At 46.5% G+C, this 21,332-nt stretch overlaps 1 protein-coding gene across 5 annotated transcripts in view; it reads right to left on the reverse strand.

Annotated features, from left to right (window-relative positions):
- The window catches only part of TRIO (trio Rho guanine nucleotide exchange factor), a 351,013-nt gene extending 335,321 nt beyond the window's left edge, over positions 1-15,692 (reverse strand). Inside the window, exon 1 of one of the 5 annotated variants that reach the window (XM_053592973.1) lies at positions 13,624-15,650. In XM_053592973.1, coding sequence (XP_053448948.1) covers positions 13,624-13,780 — 157 coding nt within the window. In that variant the 5' untranslated portion in view covers positions 13,781-15,650. Of the gene's footprint in view, positions 1-12,496; positions 12,605-13,623 lie in introns of those variants that run through there. The other 4 variants (XM_053592974.1, XM_053592975.1, XM_053592977.1 and 1 more) reach the window with 4 other exon arrangements.
- Between the last annotated feature and the right edge of the window lie 5,640 nt (positions 15,693-21,332).

The following is a 21,332-nucleotide window of genomic DNA, read 5'->3' on the forward strand; positions in this document are numbered from 1 at the left end:
TGCCTGACATATATGATCTCACCTACTGTTCCATGATTTCTGGAAGTTGAGTGTTCACTTCCCAGAAATCTGGGAAGTTCACTTCCCAGAAATCCCACACTGAAGCAGAAACACAGCTGCATTAAATTCACTACAGGTGGTTTCTGGGAAGAAATATTTAGTCAATGAAGGGCAGCAACAACTCTTTCAAATCCTGACTCATGACATACTCCGACATGTGAACTCAGCTTCTCTCCCTATTTGTGGAACTTTCTGGATTCCTGAGAAAAGATCCACCCAACCCATCCTCCTCTCACAGACCCATTCCCATTCTGTCTCACACACAGACACCCCATTATTCATTCTCATGAGCTCAACACTTTCCTTTTCATTTCTTCTCTTTGGCAATTCCTACATTCAGAAAGATGAGAAACTGTTTTTCCCACAGTGTCCTTTTCACAAACTTTACCTATTAGAACTTAATCTCCCTTTCTTTTCTGGCAACTCCTGGTTTTTCAACGTGGTGCTCCAGCATCACCAGGAACGGAAGCTGCGATGGAGTCTGGCAGCTCTTTCCTTCACCCGCCTCTGGGGAGCTGCAGCGCATGACTTCATCTGTTTTGTTTGGATGACTAACTGACAAGGCACTGAGCTGAACAGAAGCTGACCACTAACTGCTGATCTGAACAGTTTAAACTTGAAGATGGAGGCCCATTTATCACTGGGGTAGTGGGGTAGCATCCTGAAATCACTTTCTGCATTTTCCAGGACTGAGGATAAAAGGAGCCAAGTTTTTCACTGTCAGAGAAGGAAAACACAAACATGGAAGAGGGGAGACTAAAATACACTCTGTAGTGTTGAACTGGGACTGGAGACGGAGTATAAACATTTGGTTTTTAGTAAAAACAGGTGAAGAGAGCGAGAGGGCATAGTCTGTATGCACCTGTGTATGTAAGTGCTTATATCTAGGGGTGTGGAAGCAGCGACACCTCTGTAGTAATGAGCATACTTAATGAACCAGGACTAAAATGCTGGTCTGCTAAAATGAACCAGGGCATGCTGGTCTGCTAAAATGAACCAGGGCAGGGCCAGGGCAAGGAAAGTACAAGGTAGGCCTGGAAGAAAGTATTCTCCCCAAATGACAGAGGTAAGTCACGAAAGACAAAGGGACTGCCACTTTCCAAATCTCATACAATTAGTCATCCAACTAAAGAATGATACAAAATTTAACTCATTGTATAAAACAGGAATCCATGAGGCCACACTTACAGAAATAAGTGAAGCAGTAGGAAAGTTCTTCCTTACAGTAGGAAGTCAACTACATGTAGAAAGAATGACCAAGTTACAAAAAAAATCACCATTTGGAACCTCAGAATAATAACTGATTCAGACAAAGATCACCAATGAAAAGATTCAGACTAAGATCAGCAAGAAAAAGAAGGAAGAGGATTTTACGCAGCCCCGAAGTATCTTCCCATGAAATGCTGACTAAGTGCACAGGGACAAATACAGTGGAAAGATCTGGCCGTCACCTCTTGAATCAAGTGATCAAAGAACATGGCCCCAGTGGGACGGCAGTCTTCACGCACTCCTGGTATGATGCTCAGGGGCACGGCCCTTCTGCCAAAGCACAGGGCCTTAAACTAGCCATTCCCACTCCCCACCCAACCCAACCTGAGGGGAGGGGAGAGATCTTTAAAATAAAGACTCTATAATCTTCAAAAATATCAAGAAGGGAGACAGCAAGGGGATGTTCCAAATTAAGGAACCAGCCAGGCACTGTGGCTTACCTGTAAGCCCAGTACTCTTGAGGCCAAGGCAAGAAGACTGCCAAGGCCAAGAGTTTAAAAACGAGTCAGGCAACAGGAAAACCACTTCTCTACAAAGAATTTTAAACCTAGATGGGTGTGGTGGTGTGCACCTGTAGTCCCAGCTACTCAGGAGGCTCAGACAAGAGGATCACTTGAGCCCCAGAGTTTCTGGCTGCTATGAGCCACCACAACCAAATACATCATGTGGTCCGGAACCACATTTTTTTTTTTTTTTATTGCCAATAAGGACACTTGTGGGACAACTGGTGAAAATGTATTAATGTTAGTGGATTATGTTGTTATCAAAATTAATTTCTCAGTTTTGATCATTACATAAGAGCATGTCCTCACTCCTAAAAAACGTATACCAAACCATTAAGAAGTAAAGGACTTCCTCACATTTGTAACTTACTCTCAAAGGGTTCGGAAATAAACAATATGTAAATTATACATTATATCCAGGGAGTTCCAGGGCAGGGCGTTAAGAAGGGGAAGATAAAACCAATATTGTGAAAAAGTAACATAAGCATAAGCTCTGATTTCTCAAAATAAAGTCAAACCCCTCCCCAAAATAACTTTAACTGTTATCAACATTGAAGATGTGAACCAACTAAACAGCCAAAATTAACACAGTAAAATCACAATTCAGCTAAGCTAATATGGATCTGAGCTTTGTCCTACCTTTATGATAAAAGAGATACCACAATACCAGGTAAAAAGCAGCCCATAATCTCATGTTAAACAGTAGGCCAATCCTATTCTTTTAATTCTAGAAATTTTGAAAACAGAATTAATCAAAAATGAAAAAAAAAAAAAAACACCTGAAACTTTTAGAGACTCCTAGGGTAAAACAGGAGGCAATGAAACTTGTAAATGTTTAGAGTGTGATACACCTTCCGATGATACAATGCCTACTTTAAGAGACGAGCATTTCAATCATCCCCTGACTGAAACATTAAAACTCCAGAGTACATGTGAAAACACAGAGATGCATGAAAAACAGAGCATACTCCCCGTGTGGAAATGATGCTGAAAACAAAAGCTTGTAAGTTTTATGTGGGTATAAACTCGAGCACGCATCCTGTAATAGCACGCCATCCACAGCGAGGTGGACCAGATGAGGGCTGACGAAAATGCAGCCCACAAACAAAAATCTAGAACACATGCCTGAGAGTTGTCTAACCTAAAAGAGGAAGGTGGGAAGGAAAAAACCCTACTGCCCACGATAGCGTCATCTACTTGCACATCGTGATAAATAATAGCAAAGACATGAGTGGCTGCAGCAAAACGGCTATATATAGAGAACCCAGGCATTAGTTACCACACCCGCTTTATAAAACTGTCCTCAAAAAGCAGCTGAGCAGCCTCCCTCCTGCCCTCCCACTTCCCAGCCCTGTTCCCTTCCTAAGTTAGAAAGGAAGCCCTGGCAATCTACTGTGCCGCCCACAGCAATGGGCTGGCCCTCCCCACCCTTCCCGCACTCCCCGCCCTCAGTGTTAACGGCCACAGAGATTTCCTACCCAAATCCCAAGTCCAAGTCCTGACAGCCAAGAATACAGAGGCCCAACATTTCAACCAGGATTCTGTGTGAGACGGTGAGATCCAGTAAAACTCAACATGACCAACATGCCACAGTTTGAAAGCTGGGGCTACTGGGGTTATTTATATAGAAAGTAGCATCAGTTTTAATGAGGTGAGAAGAGGAAAGGCCCAGAAAACTAAATTACAGGGCCCAAACCAACATGAGAAAAACACTTGCTATATCCTGGAATCTTTCACTTAACTTTTATTTGGTGTGAGACTTGTAAATTATATACCTTTGATCCTCAACACAGGAGCTTATACACATTCAATTGTAAAGATTTAAAAATGACAACACAGGGTTTTCTTGGATGCTTTCCAGAGTTGGGGTCATGTCTACTCACTTCCCCCAGTGAAAGAGCAGATTGGGGGGGGGGGGGGGCTTTGTGATCTGGCAGCTGGAGGTAGGTCATCTGCCCTCACGGGAAGCTGACACCTCCATTCACAACAGGGGAACAACATCCACCTGCTGAAGAGGGGACTTGAGTCTACAGGAGCGAAAGTATATGAAAAGATTTGCACGGCACCTGGCAAATCTTGGGCACTCATGGTAACCAGGGGTGGCAACAGAATAGAAGAGTTAAGAGAAGAGATTTTCCCAGGTTTCCTTGAAGGACAGGAATGGGATTAATAGCTTTAGAAAAAAAGGAAATGAATATAATATTTTAAGTCTTATCCTTGACACTGCAAGAAAGGTAACTGTGCTCTGGATGAGCTTATTTTATTCTTACGAAGCAGGATTCCCAAGGCGTTATCTTACCCCTGATGACAGGGGTCCTGGCCTCTCATGCTGCTACTGCCTGGTAGCTGCTAATAAGATTTACGGGACAGCAAGAAGGTGACCAGACTAGCTAGGGACAGGTTACTACAAGATGGCCCATCATCCTGCTTTGCAAAAGGCAGGCTGCAAATCCACACTGTAGTCGGAAAATTGTCAGAAAATCTGTGGTCATTCCACCTCAATCCTACGAGAAGTTCAAAATCAAAGGTTTGCAGTCTTTGGTTCAGGAGACATATCCCCTCTCATCAACAGACTGAACCCCACTGTGAAGTCAGCGTCCAGCAGAATTGAGACAGGACCCAATAAACAATGCCATAAGATAGGAGGGAAATGCCTAAGAATGAATCCTGCAAATTTTGCAATTAAACATTGGAAAAGAAACACACTGAACCGGGCGTGGTGGCTCATGCCTGTAATCCCATCACTCTGGGAGGCCAAGGAGGGTAGACTGCTTGAGCTCATGAGTTCCAGATTAGCCTGAGCAAAAAGCAAGACCTCATCTCTACTGAAAAAGATAGAAAAAACTGAGGAAAGAGGATCACTTGAGCCCAAAAATTAGAGGTTGCTGTGAGGTATGATGATGCCATGGCACTCTACCTAGCACAACAGCTTGAGACTCTGTCTCAAAAAAAAAAAAAGAAAGAAAGAAAAAAAACACACTGACCAGCTGACAAAATGCTGGACCAATGACTGCACAGGGAAGTCTCTCCCATAAAGAGCTGCTCTCAAGGGGTCAACCTATCAGAGTACATTGACCTGAACTGACTCATGAAGAAAATGTGTGATCTGAAACTATCAAATTAGCACCAGTTTTCCAAGCTCCTGGACTCAAGCTATATCAGGACAAATGCACAGGAATTTAGATGGAGGTGAAGTAACTCCAAAACACAAGTGTGAGATACACCCTGTACCTTTGCAGTCTGGTTCTGGAGCTCAGGACGCCCCCTGCCCGTCAGCTTTCATCACCGGGGTGCGGAAAAGGGGAGTGAGTGTGAACAAGAAGATCTCATAATCACAAATTTAATGCATTTTTATAACTACCTACAAACAAGAAAAATCTGTTTAAAGTTAGAATAATAAGGAACTTGTTATCTGGATGTCAAAATATTAGGCAATTTAAACTTTAGAGATTTTATTGTGTGTTTGACTGGCTAAGTGCAAATATTTATAACAATGTTCTAGTCAAATTATCATTTCCTAATATTTGTGTGGTAGCTACAAAAAAAAAAAAAAGAGGAATTACATGTTGGGGGCCTTACCATTTAAAATTAAACTAATAAAGTTACCAAAAAAAAAAAAAAACCACTTTTTTTTTTAATGCTATTCCTGCAGGCCTTGCCCTATCTGTCAAAAAAAAAAGTTGAACTAAAAAAGTAAATGCAAGTAAGAAAGCGTAAAACTTTGGGAGTCCGAACCCCCCCAGGAGTGCCTTCTCGCAGGTGTCAGCCATGCTCTTCAATGGCAGCAACAAGCGAGAAAGGAGATCACTGATCTTGAAGATGTGGATGGATCAATGTGGTAAGAGGAAGTAAAACAAAATGAATAAACAATAAAAACCAGTGTATACGCACACACATACATAGTTTTGACCAACATCGTAAAGACATCTCATGCATAATTTCCAAATTACAATTAAAACGTGTGCTTGAAAGCGCTCCTGTCATTTATAACTATCACTTCATAAATACTAGGAAATGTAAGTGCCTTTAAACCTGATTTCAAGGATTAGTCTCCAATATTCACCCCTTCTTGCATTGAAACCATCTATCCACACATTTCCGAAGTAGGGTGTTTTATGACTTTTCCAAGATATGTACGCACACACATACTCACATATTCTCACACACACACACCCCCAAGATAAACCAAGCACCAACAAGTATCTAAAAAATTTGAAGATTTTACTTTCACATTTTAACTGTGTTTTTCTCAAGTTCAAGAATAACTTTATTTTATGGTTATGAGTCCTAAGTAGGGGAAGACTAACACTTTTTAAATTATTAATGAGTCATCGATAATGTGAAATAGGTGATGGCATTACATGAATATTAAGACGAACAAGCCCTCCTCCTACGTGAAATTTATCCCCAGAAATTCCTTCTTTAAGACCAGGAATGAATGGAGAGCCACTGCAGCCCACCCTGCACTTGCTACTTTTCTTTTTCTATCTGGACAGCAACAAAAATCACCACAGTGGGAAAATTTGAAGCAGCAAAATGGTGACTCTCCGTATCTCCAGATTGTTCGTCTTAAGTCAGCAGACATAACTTACATGCCAGATGGATTCCCAAGTTAACACTTCTTATGAAATCCCAGGAAAGGATCTTTATTTCCCCATGTTTACCTTTAGGGTTTCCCTAGATTACCTCTAGCAGTTACAGGCAGTAACTGTCCTACACAGGCAATCTGAATGCAATTATTACTATCTTTCAAATCAATAGAAAATCTTTCCAGGATAACTTTATTTCGTTTGAGTTTACTTAAATGACTTACATTGGCTTTGATTTTTGTTGGTATCTCACTGCTTGTATTTGTATTTCCTTGTTTGCTAGTGCGGTTGAATACTTATTTGTTGGCCATTTGTACTTCTTTGAATTGTCTGTTTGCCTATTTTCCTTTTGGATTGTCTTTTCTTACTGATCAGACGAAGCCCTTTATTAGTTACACATATATAAAAAAATTCTTTGTCTGATTTGCAATAAGATTTTCTCCCAGTTTGTTGTTGCTTTACTTTAAAATAACATACAGGTGAACAGACTCTTTTGGGTGTACAGTTCTGTTCTCCAGCCACCCAACCCACTGCCCCACTGCAGCCACAATCCCCCCACCCCAACTCTGGACGATCGACCCCCAATCTGTTCTGTTACTACAGTTCTGCCTTTCTGCCAACAGCATATAAATGGAATCATACAGCACGCAGCCTCTGTGAGACCACGTCCTTTCACTCAGTGTTAGCTGGACTGGGTTGCTACAGTTTATCTCTTCACACCTCTGCTAACGCTAACAACAGACAGCCTAGGGCCCCATAGCAGGGCGGTAACAGAGGCACAGAGCGTGCCTCTCTCCTGGAACTGAAGGGAAGGAGGGGCATAGAGCTGCCAGAACAAATCTGCCACCACTTACAGAAACCCCTGCTCAGAAGAAACCGTCTGCAATTAAACCATCCCTGCCCTAGGGCTACAGCCTATAAAAAAATAAGCCTGATGAAACCACAGTACCTCAGACTTAGAATTAGAAGCCAGTCTTCATGTTGACTAAGTTTTCACCAACACTTTTTCCGCCGGAATAACTGCTAAAATGTACTCTTTATGAGAAAGCCCAAATAGGGCGATGCTTCTGCAATACCAGGTGGGCCCTACAGGTTACCCTGCCATCCTCTGCCCACCAGGCAAGAGTAGACATGGGACTAACTAAAATGGTCAATAACCTAACAAGCACGTTTATCACCAAAATGAGCTTTCATTTCCACAGCCCGTCTGCCATCAGACCAAATACTTCTCTCTATGAAGTCACACAAGGGAGAAACCTCAGAAGCTCAGCAACCCCTCTCTCCAGGCATAACCTTTCCCAGAGAGAAGGTGGTTAATAATTTGAGTTTCAAGGGGCCGTCCTACCTGGAGAGAAAGCAAAAAAGAAGAAACTAAGGTAACAACACAAGTATTCCGTAAGTAAAGGAGAGGTGAAAATGAGAACTTACACAATTGTTAACCACTAAATGTGATAGCACAATTCCTATAACCAAGAGCTTCTGCATGTGAGGCTTAATGAGGTCAAACAGCCAAGAAACCACAGAGAAGCCCAGTCAGTATTCCCCTCTGAGTGTCGACCGGCAGGGAGGGTGCTGGGCGCCACTGTGATGAGGCACAAAGGCCTATTCCATTCCAGGGGAACAGAGAGGTCGGTAAGACCAGGGGCCCTGGAAAGGGCAAGGGGCCTCCTGGGGCCTTTCCACTCCCCTGTCCAGAAGTCCAGCAATGGGTCTGGCTGAGTGACAAAGCAGCCATAATTTCCCAGTGCAAGGGTCACTGAGAAGCCTCCCGATCATGCTTGTTCCCTTGCCTACTGCTCCACTGAACAGCTCTGCAGAGAAACTGTAACAGGACAAGAGAACTCTGGCTGCACCATCTGAACCCACTTCTGCCTTGCTCCAGATAAGGGCCCACCCCAGGCACTGCAGCCCAGCAGGTAACACGGGGTAAGAAGACCTAAAAGACAGCATTGCGCTCACCAGACACTCACAGCAGCACCCTCATCAGCTCACCCTCATTTACTTGGCTGAATATTTGGAGAGGAAAAAATGAGGGCAGGGACGTCAGAGCAACTACCTTCCACCAGAATACAATGCTGTTCTCCCTCCAATCCATTCCTTCACTGTCCTTGGACAGGCTACTATTTCCTGCCAGTGGCACTATTAAAATTTTGTCAAGACAATACACTTAAGGAAATAAACAATTCATTACAGAACTGGGGACTGGGAGGGTTATTGTGACTGCTTTTTATAGTAAAACCCAGTTCATCCCTAGCAACCTAAGCGATTTCATTGGGCAGTAAAGTGTGGCTATTGATTAAGAATTTGACTTTTCTCTGGAATTCTGCCAAGGAAATGGGATAAAATTTTATTTTCTCAGTAGAGGAGTCAAGTAAATTAACTTAAACATCAAATACAGCTGATTTAGATTATGACAGCTTCAAACACGTCTTTCAATTTGGAACAAGTCCCAAATTTATCACATTTAAAAGGTCTAAAAAAAACCATCCTAAATATTTTTAATATACATTTAACACATTAACTGCCATGTGAGTTGTATGTATTTTAACTTAAATTAGTTTTGAGCACAGGGCCTCATGAAACATATTAACTCACATCTCACAAAATACCATGGCCCCAAGGAAAAAAAAAATTTTTTTTTCTAGTGTGTCAACACTTTAAAGAGCTGCGCATAATGGTCCATGCCTTCAGTCCCAACTATTCCAAAAACTGAAGTGAGAGAATCTCCTGAGCCTAGGAAGGAGTTCAAAACCAGCCTGGGCAACATAGTGAGATCCTGTCTCAAGAAATTAAAAAAAAGAGAGAAAGAAAATATTCAAACCACATGCTTCATTTTAAACACCACAGTTTCATTTAAATCCTGGCTAATCACTTAAATGGTTAAAATGTCTTCTTAAAATCTTCCTTTGAATCTTGGTTGATTGAATTGCAAAAGGGAAAAACACAGTATCCCAAACATCGATAAGTCAGTTTATGAGGTCTCAATGAAAAGCTTCTTCCAATGATTATTTTGCAATTCTTCTTTGATTTCTTGAAAGTCACTTACAGGATTATTTTTAGAAGTCTCCTTGCTTTCCTCTATAACTGCCTATGCCACCTAAAAAGGAGAAATCATCATTCTCTATCAAATTACATTTTCTTCAGCTTCCCTTTTCAAAATATAAAAGGTAACCAGAACCTACTTCACAATATAATAATTATTATTGGTGTTCACAATGACCAAAGCAGCGAGGCTTCTGAATGAATGTAGTTAGAAGTAGCAGGGCAAGCTTGGAGACCAGCTACTTAAGTATCATTAAAAGCATAAATATGAAGAAAAGCTTCCCTCGGTACTCCATAAGCAAACTGTCATATTAAAACACATAAAGATTTGTGTGCTGCTCCCTAAGCAACAGACTTGACCTTCTCCATAGATTCCTTGGAAAGAGAGAGGCTGCAGTGAGGAGTGTGGAGTAAGATTTAATAATGAAAGAAATCCAGCAGGACGGGTCATGATGCTTCGGAATAACCACAAACCTTTATTCTCCACATATTCACTTAACACCAATCTAAAGCACGCCAGACAGATTAAAAATAATGCATTTATGTAAGCACCCCACCCCACACATGCACTCTTGCAAGGTTAAATAGGGAGCTCTGAAAGAATGATTTATTGCCACAAGAACAGAGCCCCAAAATAGATTGGCAATAAAAGTGATTGGTCCCAGTGGGGTTGAGAACTAATGTAAGCAACATCCTGCCCATGAGAGGCATCCGGGAAAGAGCACCAGGGATCAAGGCAAGCTTCCCAGCCCTGACCCCACATCTACCCGAGTTCTACTCTGGGGGGCAAGTCAGGCAACCTCTCTAGAACTAATGCCTCATCTACAAAATAAAAAATACTAGACTCACTCATTTCTGGGATATCTTCCCCCCCACCCCTTTGCTTTGAAATCTGCTTTACCTTTTTTTCAGTGCTGAGCTCTGTGCAAAGGAGAAAAGATAAGTTCAAAATTCTTTGACACCTGCAGAAAGTCTGTTAGCTGCTCTTTAACACACATCACCACAACTTTACCCAGGTTCTAATTCATCCATTTTAATGCTAATTGTCTGCCTGCTACCTGCCAAGTCTACAAATCCTGATCCCAGTGATCAAGACCTTACCAATGAATAGCGCGGTTCTGTGCCAAGGTCCCGAGTAAAGAATAAAATGACAGCACAGGAGGCAGGATCCTGAGCGAGGCGGGACAGGAGTGACAAGGAGCCAAGGGGAAAAGCCACCATCACTCTTGGGCCCTGAACTCCCCCAAAGAAAAGTACAGAATGTGATAAGGCAATGGGGGCTTGAAGGGAACCCCAAAGTCCACAGAGAAAGGGAAACAGCCCCCCAAGACCGTCTACCCAGATCCCTCTCCAGGCAGAAGTCCTGTCCCCAGTGCCTACCTCCAAAATGTGGCAGAGGCAGCGACTGAGCATTTCCTGTACTGCAGAAATCACAGGGTAGCTCATTCTACTTTTAAATTGCTCTTAAAAATTAAAAAGTTCTATTAAACTGAAATTTTTCTTTCTTTCAACCATTGGTATCAGTTTTCAATCGAAAGCTACAAAAATAAAAGTTTAATGCAGGAGGACAGAGAAGGAAAGAAAATAAGGCAGCCAAGAAAAGGGTATCAGCACCCAGAAAGGCAGGCAACCAACAGGAACCCTTTGTCTAGGTCACACTGGCAATCTCAGTAGCAAGCTCAGAAACACACCCTGATCTGTCCTCCCGGGTCAATGAGAACCTACTTTTCCATGTTTCTGCATCTTAGGAAAGAAAGTCAGATTTTACTCATGCATTCGGCCCTGCATTCTACTCAGTCTTCTGCCTGAGCTGCTGTCCTAAAATGAAGTCCCCACGCAGGGTCTTCCTGCATGGTCTGCCCTGACGGTTCAAACCCCACTCACCCAACAGAACAGCCCTCTCTGCCTCCTGCTAGACATCACAGCCCCAGAAGCTGGAGCCAAGATCTAGGCCAGGGATTCAGAGTTGCCCAAAGAAAGGAAAAGCAATTTTAAGAAGATACTCCAAACTACCCCCCAGGGATGGGATATTGCAAATGGTGGTACTTAAATTCTGCCCCGGCTCCTGATTCTAAGTCAAATAACTAAAAGGGAAGCTTGCCAAGTCACCCTGGCAAGGTGAAGGAAGGAGGAAGCCAGTAAGAAACATTACCTGGTTCTGCCCCAACCTGAACATGAACCTGGGCAGCAGGGGCGGTCCGGGCCTTGGCAAAGCCAAAAGCAGATGACAACTCCAGGGGAAAGCCACACTGAGAGGGGACAAGTCTTCTGTGGGTGTCCAGTCCAACCTGATGTCTTTTAGGGCTCTCAAGAGCAAAAGAAGTGATTTTTCTACTATGCATAATAAAGATGTACGAAAGTCTGGTCTCACCAAAAATTCCGTCTCCAGCTCACAAGAGCCTTACTAACAAGAGAGGAGAAGCATTCTGCACAGAATCTATTATTCTGTGACAGGTGGTATAAAGAGAGAGAGAAAGACGGCAGGCTAGACTTTAGCTTCAGGGCATGAAGGGAACAGTCCCAAGTTCTGCTATTAAGAGCATAGACAGGGCTGCTCTATCCAGCCAGTCTCACCAAAAAAAAAAGGCTTTCATTTGCAGAAGCTTTTTGCTTTCTGCGGAGACCTCACAAGGAGAGTGAGTACTGGGGAACAGTATGTTAACCCCAAGCTGACACTGAAGAGTCGACGTGTGTCACTCCTAGACACAACCGATCTGTTACAATGAGTCAAAAATAATCCTCCCTGGGCAAAGATCAAGAAAACCAAGGCAAGACAGTGCTAAACCAGGAATCTAGCGGCACTGGTAACTTCTGGATTTGACCATCGCCCTCCAACCTCAATTGTTTCCGGTGACCCGGAATGTCCAACTGATCTCCCTGAATCCAGAGAGTTCATTTTGAAGGATGCCAGAGAGAAACGTGAGCCTCTGGCCTCCGCCGGGTACACTTCAGGTCAGGCCGTCCCCCTAGCCCGTCTGCGTCCCCAGCCCGGCCGACCACCCAGGGACCGCCGCCAGCACTCCCGCACACGACCTCCGCCAGTCCGCGCGCCCCTCAGGCCTGGACCTGGCCCGCCCTGCTCGGCTCTCCAGCGCGGGGTCTGCATCCTTCCCGACCCGCTCGGGACTGCGCCCCGGGCTGCGGGCCCCACAGCCGCCGCCGCCGCCGCTTCCTCCGGCTACTGCTCCGCCGACGCGCGAGCAGACGGGACTGGGCGCGGGAACGCGACACGCGGGGACGCGGGCCCGGCTCGCGCGGGATCTGGGCCGGGGAGGGAGGAGGCGCAGCCGCCGGGGTACAGGGGACGCCCTGTCACGCCCCCAGCGCCGCACACCCCGCGCCCCTCCCGCAGACTGGTCACATTGCTCGCCTTGTTCACCGCCACCCTCTCCTCGCCGGGGTGGATACTGGGCCACTTGGCACTGCCTCCACCTCCACGACACCCACACCGTGCCCCGGCCCCGCGCCGCCCCCGGGCCAGCGGGTTCCGCGATGACCCTCCCGGGACGCCCCCGGAGACAATGGCTCACCTCGCCACCTGGCCCTCCGAGCTCAGCCACCGTCCTCCCCTCCCTGGGCAGCGGGAGCCATGGCTGCCCCGTTTCACAGAAGTGTAGACCGAGGCCGGGGAGGACCCAGTAAGGAAACCCAGCTGCTAACGGGGTCGAGCAGGGTCTAAGTACAAATCGGCCAGAAGCAAGCACAGATGGGAGACTGATTTCCCGGCCCCGGGAGCGGCCCCAGCCGGGTCAGCCCAGCCTCCGGGGCAGAGGCCTCCGCCCACGCCGTCCCCACCGCTGCCTCCTCGGCCCTCCAGCGAACGAGACAAAGAGCCTGCGCCCAAACAGTGGGAGCCGCGGCGGCCGGGGGCGGGAGACCGGAGATTTTACCCTGGACCCAGGGGCGAGCGCAGGGAAGGCGAGTCGGTGGCATTCCAGACAAGCCGCGGCTCGCGGGGTTGCGCGGGCAGCTGTACGCACCGGGATGGGTCAAGCTGCCCCGGTGCTAGGGTGCAGCGGGCGCCCGCGACTGTGCGCGAGCCCCGACGGACCGGCGGGCGGGCACCGGCCCTTCGGGGCCCGCGACCGCGCCTCCGCGGCGGGGTCGGCCGAGAGCTCAGGGCAGCGCTGCCGGGGCCAGTCGGCCACAGTTGCACTCACCAGATCGGAAGAAGGCCGCGATGTCGGCCAGGTCCTTGGCCGCCTCCTCTGCCCCCTCGCCGGCGCCGCCCCCGCAGCCCGAGCCCGCCGCGCTGGCTGCCGCCGCGGGGCCGGAGGACACCGCAGGGGCGGCGGCGCCGCCGCTGCTGCCGCTCATGGCTGCGGCGGCGCCCGCGGCCGCGCCCGCCTCGGGCCCCGCGCCCCTAACGCCGCGCGCCGCCCGCTCCGCGCTGGGCCTGGCGGCGCCGAGCACCCAGCTGCCCGCGCCCGGCACGCGGACGCAGAGCCCCGGGGCGGCGGCGGGCGGCAGCGGCGGCTGGACCCGGGGAGCGTGCCCACATAGACGAGGACTCCGCCCGGGAGCCACCAGCCGGCCGCGGAGCGGGGGCGCAGAGCCACGGCCTCGGGGGCGCCGGCCGGAGCGCAGGCAGCAGCGCGTGAGGGCGGGGGCCCGTGGCTGGCGGGAGCTCCGGGATCACGGACGCCGGCGGCAGCCGCGAGCCTCCATCTTGATTTCAAACCGGGAAAGAAGGAGGGGGAGGGGGAAATCACGGCGGAGGGAACCCGGGTGAAAGGAAAAGGGAGAGCAGGGAAAGGAGAGGAAGGAAAAAAAGAGGGGCTTCGGGAATTTCCGGCGAACCTCGTCAGGGGCCCGAACGTGGGCTCGGCAATGGGCGGGGCATGGAAGGAGGGGCGGGGCTGACGGGGAAAGGCGGGGCCGCGCCGGGCGGCGGGGCTCCCAGAGGGCCAGCGGGGTGGCGGCAGGGGCGCTTGCCTCCGTTTCTTTCGCCTGGGCAGCTCCAAGGCTTGGAAAGAGCAGGAACGGTCTAGCCAGCCAGGGCGAAGCTTCCCAGGCCTGGCATTGCGCCCCCCGCCGGGCGCTTGCTCAGGAATCGGAGCGCGGTCCTCCGAGCGCTGCAGCCGTTTCATTCTTACGTTGCCCTCAGGGTGCAGGGCTGGTGTTTTCCTTTTGGGTCAGATCCGGCTCCTGCCGGGAACCGAGGCTCCATAATAATAGTCGTTGAATGAACAGAAGGTATGAAAACAGATTACCTGCTCCATCCTCGAGGCCACATTACTCCTGTTCAGTAAAATGTGATTCCTTTCGGGGAATCCCCAGCTCCCCAGTGACCTCGGGCTTCCGGACCTCGGATTCGCAGCTTCCCTGTCCTTACCCCGCCACAATGTATGGCCTGGTGAGACCTAAAGAAATGGACGTTTACGGAAGATCCCTGTCAAATCAGTGTTGGACAAATATTCAAATACAAAATGCCATTCCCGTGGTACAAGGGGGTTAAAGGGATGGGTGTCAGGTTAAAGTATTAAATGCTGGGGAAAACAGAAACGAGAGATTTTTTTAAAAAACTGGATGATGAAATTATTATACAAAATACTGGAAATAAGCAAACAAATGGTGGGTGGTGGCCACCAGGTCTTTCACAGGGGAAGGTTACAGACAGGAGGCTGGAGAGGTACCAGATTAGTTTTGGACACATCATATGAGCTCATGATAGGCTTAGATACCCACTTAGGTGGCTGTATACAAATACTTCTAAATACAGGGTAGTACATATATATGGATCTCCTTGCTTTGTCAGCCGAGCAGGCCTAGAAATAGCACTTTGCTAGCCACCAACACACTCAGATCTTGTTTGTAATATCATTCTCCAATAAAAGGAACCAGGGGGGCGGCGCCTGTGGCTCAAGGAGTAGGGCGCTGGTCCCATATGCCGGAGGTGGCGGGTTCAAACCCAGCCCTGGCCAAAAACCACAAAAAAAAAAAAAAAAAAGGAACCAGGGCTCCTTGAGGAAGTGATTGATGCTAGAACTAGAATTGGGAAATATTCAGGATGAGCCTGGAGCATTTGTTCTGCCAGAAAATAAGGAAGTCCCCCCACTCAAAAAAAATGTTTAAATCAACAACAATGAAGGGGCTATGTCAAAAGGACACAGGAGGCAATTGCAAGAGTTCCCAGTGGCCAAAGCTGGAAAAATTTGAGCAAGAAAATAAAACAGTATTTGATTATAACTGAAAGTATAAAATAAATATCCATGAGTCCATACTGTTATAAATAATATAATGATTAAGTAAATCAATGAGGACGCACAGACAGATTTCTCATGCAGAAGAATTCCACATAATTTATGGAAATACCGTGTCCTCAAATGGGGGTGGAACAGAACCCTCTCCTAATTGTTAACTTCCTTCCAAAGAACACAAATGGAAAGGAAGGGGAAAAGAGTAAGTTTCATGGGAGAAAGGAGAAGATAAACACTCCCTCAGCCAGGAGCACAAGGTGAACTTCAGAAGCAACAAGGCGTGTTGATAGCGTGCACCCTTGATGTGATGTGCTGAGACTGGCATTTTAACTCCAGTCTAGTTATCATGAGAAAAACATTAAATGAATCCCAATTGAAAGATATTCTTACAAACAACTTGACCAGTACTTCCTGTAACTGTCAAGGTCATTAAAAATGAGGGAAGTCTGGCGAACTATCACTGCTGAGAGAAACCCAAGGAGATAAGATGACTAAAAGAGCACATTAGGTAAAAACTAAGAAAATACGAATAACATTTGGACTTTGGTTAATAATAACAAATCAATAGTGCTTCCTTGATTGTGGGAAATGTACCCTACCAGTAAAAGATGCTCATAACAGGGAAAATTGGGTGTGTGTGGGGGGGGGTGTATGGGAAATCTCTGCATCTTCACAAATTTTCTGGAAATGTCAATCTATTCTAAAATCAAAGTTCATAAAGTTTTTTAATTGAATGTGCTATATCTCAAAAAGAAGTAATAGGTCTGTATTTTACAGGCTATCAGCTCAGGTGTGCTGACAATGTTTCCTGCACATATATATGTATTTGTACACACACACATACATATATATATATTTTATTTTTTAGACAGAGTCTCACTCTGTTGCTGTGGGTAGAGTGCCATGGTGTCAGCCTAGCTCACAGCAACTTCAAACTCTTGGGCTGAAGAGATCCTCTTGCCTCAGCCTCTCCTGTAGCTGAGACTACAGGCACCTGCCACAAAGACTGGCTAATTTCTCTATTTTTAGTATAGATGGGGTCTCGCTCTTGCTCAGGCTGGTCTCAAAATCCTAAGCTCAAGCAATCCACCTGCTTCAGCCTCCCAGAGTTGCTGGGATTACAGGCATGAACCACCCAGTCTGCCTAACAACGTTTTTCTTACTTTTCTCTCTGTTAATTTATTTCTCCAGCTCCCATTCCCCCTCAGCAAAAAGCTTAATATTAGGTTAGAGAACATCAATCTCTAGGAGTTTTCTTTGTCAATTGAGTGCCCCTCCCATCTCCCCAAAGTCGTAGCCAAACTCCAAGAGGCTTTGCTCAGGGTGGCAGTTAGGAGATTGTACCTGGTCCTTGGTCATTATGGGCTTATACTGGCAGCAGTGTGGATGTGTGTCCCATCTCTGTCCCTCCACCCTGACACCCCGTCTGGATTGCAGGCATTGGTAAGGCCTTGCCTTCCGCTGTTGCTTCCTCTTCACCCAACCATGGGAACTCTCAAGGTTGGCTGGCAGTCAACCTAAGCTATTCCCAGGAAATTATCCAGCTGCTCAGTGGAGTACTGATGTACCTTCCTCTGCTCCCCATCCAGCCTTAGAAAAGAGAGCCAAGGTCTTTGCTTTCAGATTCCTCAAGCCTATCTGGCTGGACACAGACTCTTTTCTCAGAGACTCATCCGGGTTTAACACTATCCATCTCCCTTCCCCCAAATTGAAGAATATTAATGTCATCTCAACAAAGATAACCTCACTCCAGTGTTGTTATACTTTCATCTAAATCTATTGCTTTTTGGCATCACCTTTATGTTTTTTCAAGAGGCTCAGCTCTTGATGCTCAACATTTTTCCACCAATTATTCCCTCTGTCATGGGTTCCAAAAGTGTCTCAAAATTCAGAAGCCAGGTGCCAAATTAATTCTTTCCGTTTGCATCCCTCCCATAATCACCAACCTGTGGATAATGAATACACAGTCCTCTCCCTGCTCCCAAAATAGTGGAGAAAGGCAAGGAATTTGAAAAACCCAAAACTGCTTGGAACTAGGTATATACCCAGAAGAGCAAAAATCACATTATAACAAAGATATTTGTACCAGAATGTTTATTGCAGCCCAATTCATAATTGCTAAGTCATGGAAAAAGCCCAAGTGCCCATCGATCCACGAATGGATTAATAAATTGTGGTATATGTACACCATGGAATATTATGCAGCCTTAAAGAAACATGGAGACTTTACCTCTTTCATGTTTACATGGACAGAGCTGGAACATATTCTTTTTAGTAAAGTATCCCAAGAATGAAAGAAAAAGTATCCAATGTACTCAGCCCTACTATGAAACTAATTTATGGCTTTCACATGAAAGCTGAGAGAGAGAGGGGAGGGAGGGGGGAGGATGGGCAGAGGGAGGGTGATTGGTGGGATTACACCTGTGGTGCATCTTAACAAGGGTACGTGTGAAACTTAGTAAATGTAGAATATAAATGTCTTAACACAATAACTAAGAAAATGCCAGGAAGGCTATGTTAACCAGTGTGATGAAAATGTGTCAAACTGGGGCGGCGCCTGTGGCTCAAGGAGTAGGGCGCCGGTCCCATATGCCGGAGGTGGCGGGTTCAAACCCAGCCCTGGCCAAAAACCAAAAAAAAAAAAAAAAAAAGAAAATGTGTCAAACTGTTTATAAAACCAGTGCTTGGTGCCCCGTGATCACATTAATGTACACAGCTATGATTTAATAATAAAAAAAAACTGCTTGGAGGAAGAAGGCAGATTGGATGATATATAGCCACAGAAAGATTGGCAATATCTTACTGGTGGTACCTGGGAAGTGACAACTGGAAAAGGCTTTCTCATACTGTAGCATCCTTGCATGGAGGCAAGGTCCTGGTGAAAGGGAATGTAGCTGAGTGGCATTGACTGATAAGGGTGTTAGTGATTGGAGTATTCAGGAAATGGTAAGTATTGGGGCAAGAAGAGCTGTCTAGTATTGAGACCCAGATATTGACCAATTCTTCTATCAGGTAGAGTCAGTTCCAAGAACTCGATATGGTAGACTCATGTCTGAGTATGGGACCTGCATGAAAGCTCACCCAGATTGCAATAAGAGAAAGAAGCTCTGCACAGGTTTTTCCCTTCTGCCATCTGAGCAGGTGTAGGGGATCTAGACAGGGTTTGATGACAGCTGCTGCTGATCCTCCCCAACCTTTAGAATTCAGCTGGAATTTCATCTCCTCTCAAGAAGTTCCTACATAACTCAAATTGATCTCGCCCTTCTCTGCATTCTGCACTACGACATTCAGTCACACACTGTATTATATCAATCACATATTTTGCATTTAACATCTGGCCCACAAGCTGAGGCGATCCTTTGTGATCAGTATGCAGGGATGAGCTGAAATCTGGAAGCTGCACCAGACCCCCAGGCATGACGCAAACTGTGGAAAGCCAGATGGAGCAGACACTGCAAGTTGTTTCTCAAAATCCTTTTCTCCTTCTTATCAGGACCCCTGCTGAGCTAAAAAACTGCATTTCCCAGGTGACCATGGGACAAAGCACTGACCAATGAGATGTAAGTGGAAAAGGCTGGGCAGGGCTCATGGGAAAGAGGACAGACTCAGTGTGTACATGCCTTTTATTTTCTGTCCTCTCCTCTCGGGAACACAGACAAACTGCTGGAGGTGAAGAGGCCACTTCATGACCCTGAGAAAGTACACATGAGGGCAGAGCACACGGTGCAGGTTGCTTTTTGAGCAGCTCACCTCCAGACTTCTGCAAGAGAGAGAAGACCCAGACTCAGCTGTAAGTTAAATGTTAGACTCAGCCAAACCCACTCCTAACTGATAGGACAGCCACAGTTCTTTATCAGGGCTTCTCAAACCTTTCCACCAAAGAAATGCTGACCATGGGGCAAGAGTGAAGAAAGAGGTCAAAATTATACCCTTGAGAGTCTAGAAGGGACTCAAGCACCTACCCCAGGATAGGTGTGTCTTTGAAGCTGATGGTTTTTTTCTTAGAACTGAAAGTGAATTTTTCCTTCGCATATATTTGTATTCATTTTAATATCAAAACAATATCTTAATTCATTTACCACATGCATTTACCAGTTGTTATGTGTTGAATTGTGTTCCCTTCTCTCCCCGCCCCCAAATAACCATATGGAAGTCCTTACCATGACCACTAATACCTTCAAATATGACTCTATTTGGAAATAGGGTCATTGTGATATAATTGAGACTGAGGTCATACTGGAGCAATCCATTGTGACCAGCATCCTTATAAGAAGGTGGCCATGGGAGGACACGGACACACGGGGCAAATGCCGCATGAAGACTGAGGATTGGATGGACGCACCTGTAAGCCAAAGGACACCAAAGCCTGATGGCAAACCAGAAGCAGGGAAGAGGCAAAGAAGGATTTCCCTGCAGGCTTCAGCAGGAGCATGCCCCTGCCAACACCTTGATTTCAGATTGTAGCCTCTAGAACGTGGAGTCAGTACATTTACTGGCACCAAGCCGTGCAGGTTGTGGTACTTACAGTTATGGCGGCCCTGGGAAACTAATACACAAACTAAGATATGTCTCTAGACCCCAAATTCCTCATTGAAACCATCATCGTTCTTGGGAGAGATTATGTATTGACTTTCAGGTGATATTTGATAGGTGCTTAAGATAAAGCTAAGAGCCCAGAGGAATGTGGAGCGTTCTAGCTCACTTGAGTGGCCGTAGGAGTAAATGTGGGTGAGGACATCCTATGGGAATGTATCCATGATAACTTGAGATATGGGAATGACCTCCAGCCAGAACTTGTTACCTTAGCTCTGAATTTGAGCTTGAGAGCATAAAGAGACCTGGAACTTTTAGGTTTGACTGGTTTACCAAGGACATGAGTGTAAAAAAGTGAGTAGGATGTGGTGCTGGGGCTGGCTTTTGTGCAGATCTGGGGGAAGGTATGACTTGAGATGCCCTGAGACATTGTGCAGATCTGGGGGAAGGTATGACTTGAGATGCCCTGAGACATTGTGCAGATCTGGGGGAAGGTATGACTTGAGATGCCCTGAGACATTGTGCAGGTCTGGGGGAAGGTATGACTTGAGATGCCCTGAGAGTCCCTGCTGGTTCTGGGCCAGATTAAGGATCATGTGGAAGGGGGGAACCCGGGGAACCCACCCACAGGAGAAGTGGGGTCTAATTTAGCCCAGGCCATCCCAAGTCTGCTCAGAAGTGACTCCAAGCCACCTTCTTGGCTTTCCTTGGTTTGGGGTGACCACTCAGCCATAAAAGTCCACATCAGAGCCTTGTTTGTTCTGTTCTGAACCCCTATTCACAGGCATGGAGCCCAAGAATTATCTATTGGCCTTCAGGGTTAACTGGTAAAGAGTGTTTTGGTCCCCCAAACACAAGTGTTTTTTCTAGTTGTTGAAATACATCTGAACTATACAAATCAAGCAAAGAGGACTGGTTGACAGAAGAGGAAACAGGTGGAATGAGCCTGGGAAAGGAACAGGGAATGGGAGCACTGAAGGTGAACGGGGGGCAAAAGATGGGTATGGAGTGTGTTGGGGGGGGGGGGGTACATGCTTTTGCCAGCCTGCATTTTAGGTCAGAGTTAATGAAGGTCTTGATCTGGAAGCAAGGAAACCCAGCAATTCAGTGGGGTGGGGCCAGGAGATAAGAGTTGG

Source organism: Nycticebus coucang, chromosome 1 (genome assembly GCF_027406575.1).
Source record: "Nycticebus coucang isolate mNycCou1 chromosome 1, mNycCou1.pri, whole genome shotgun sequence".
In the NCBI taxonomy this organism is placed as follows: Eukaryota; Metazoa; Chordata; class Mammalia; order Primates; family Lorisidae; genus Nycticebus; species Nycticebus coucang.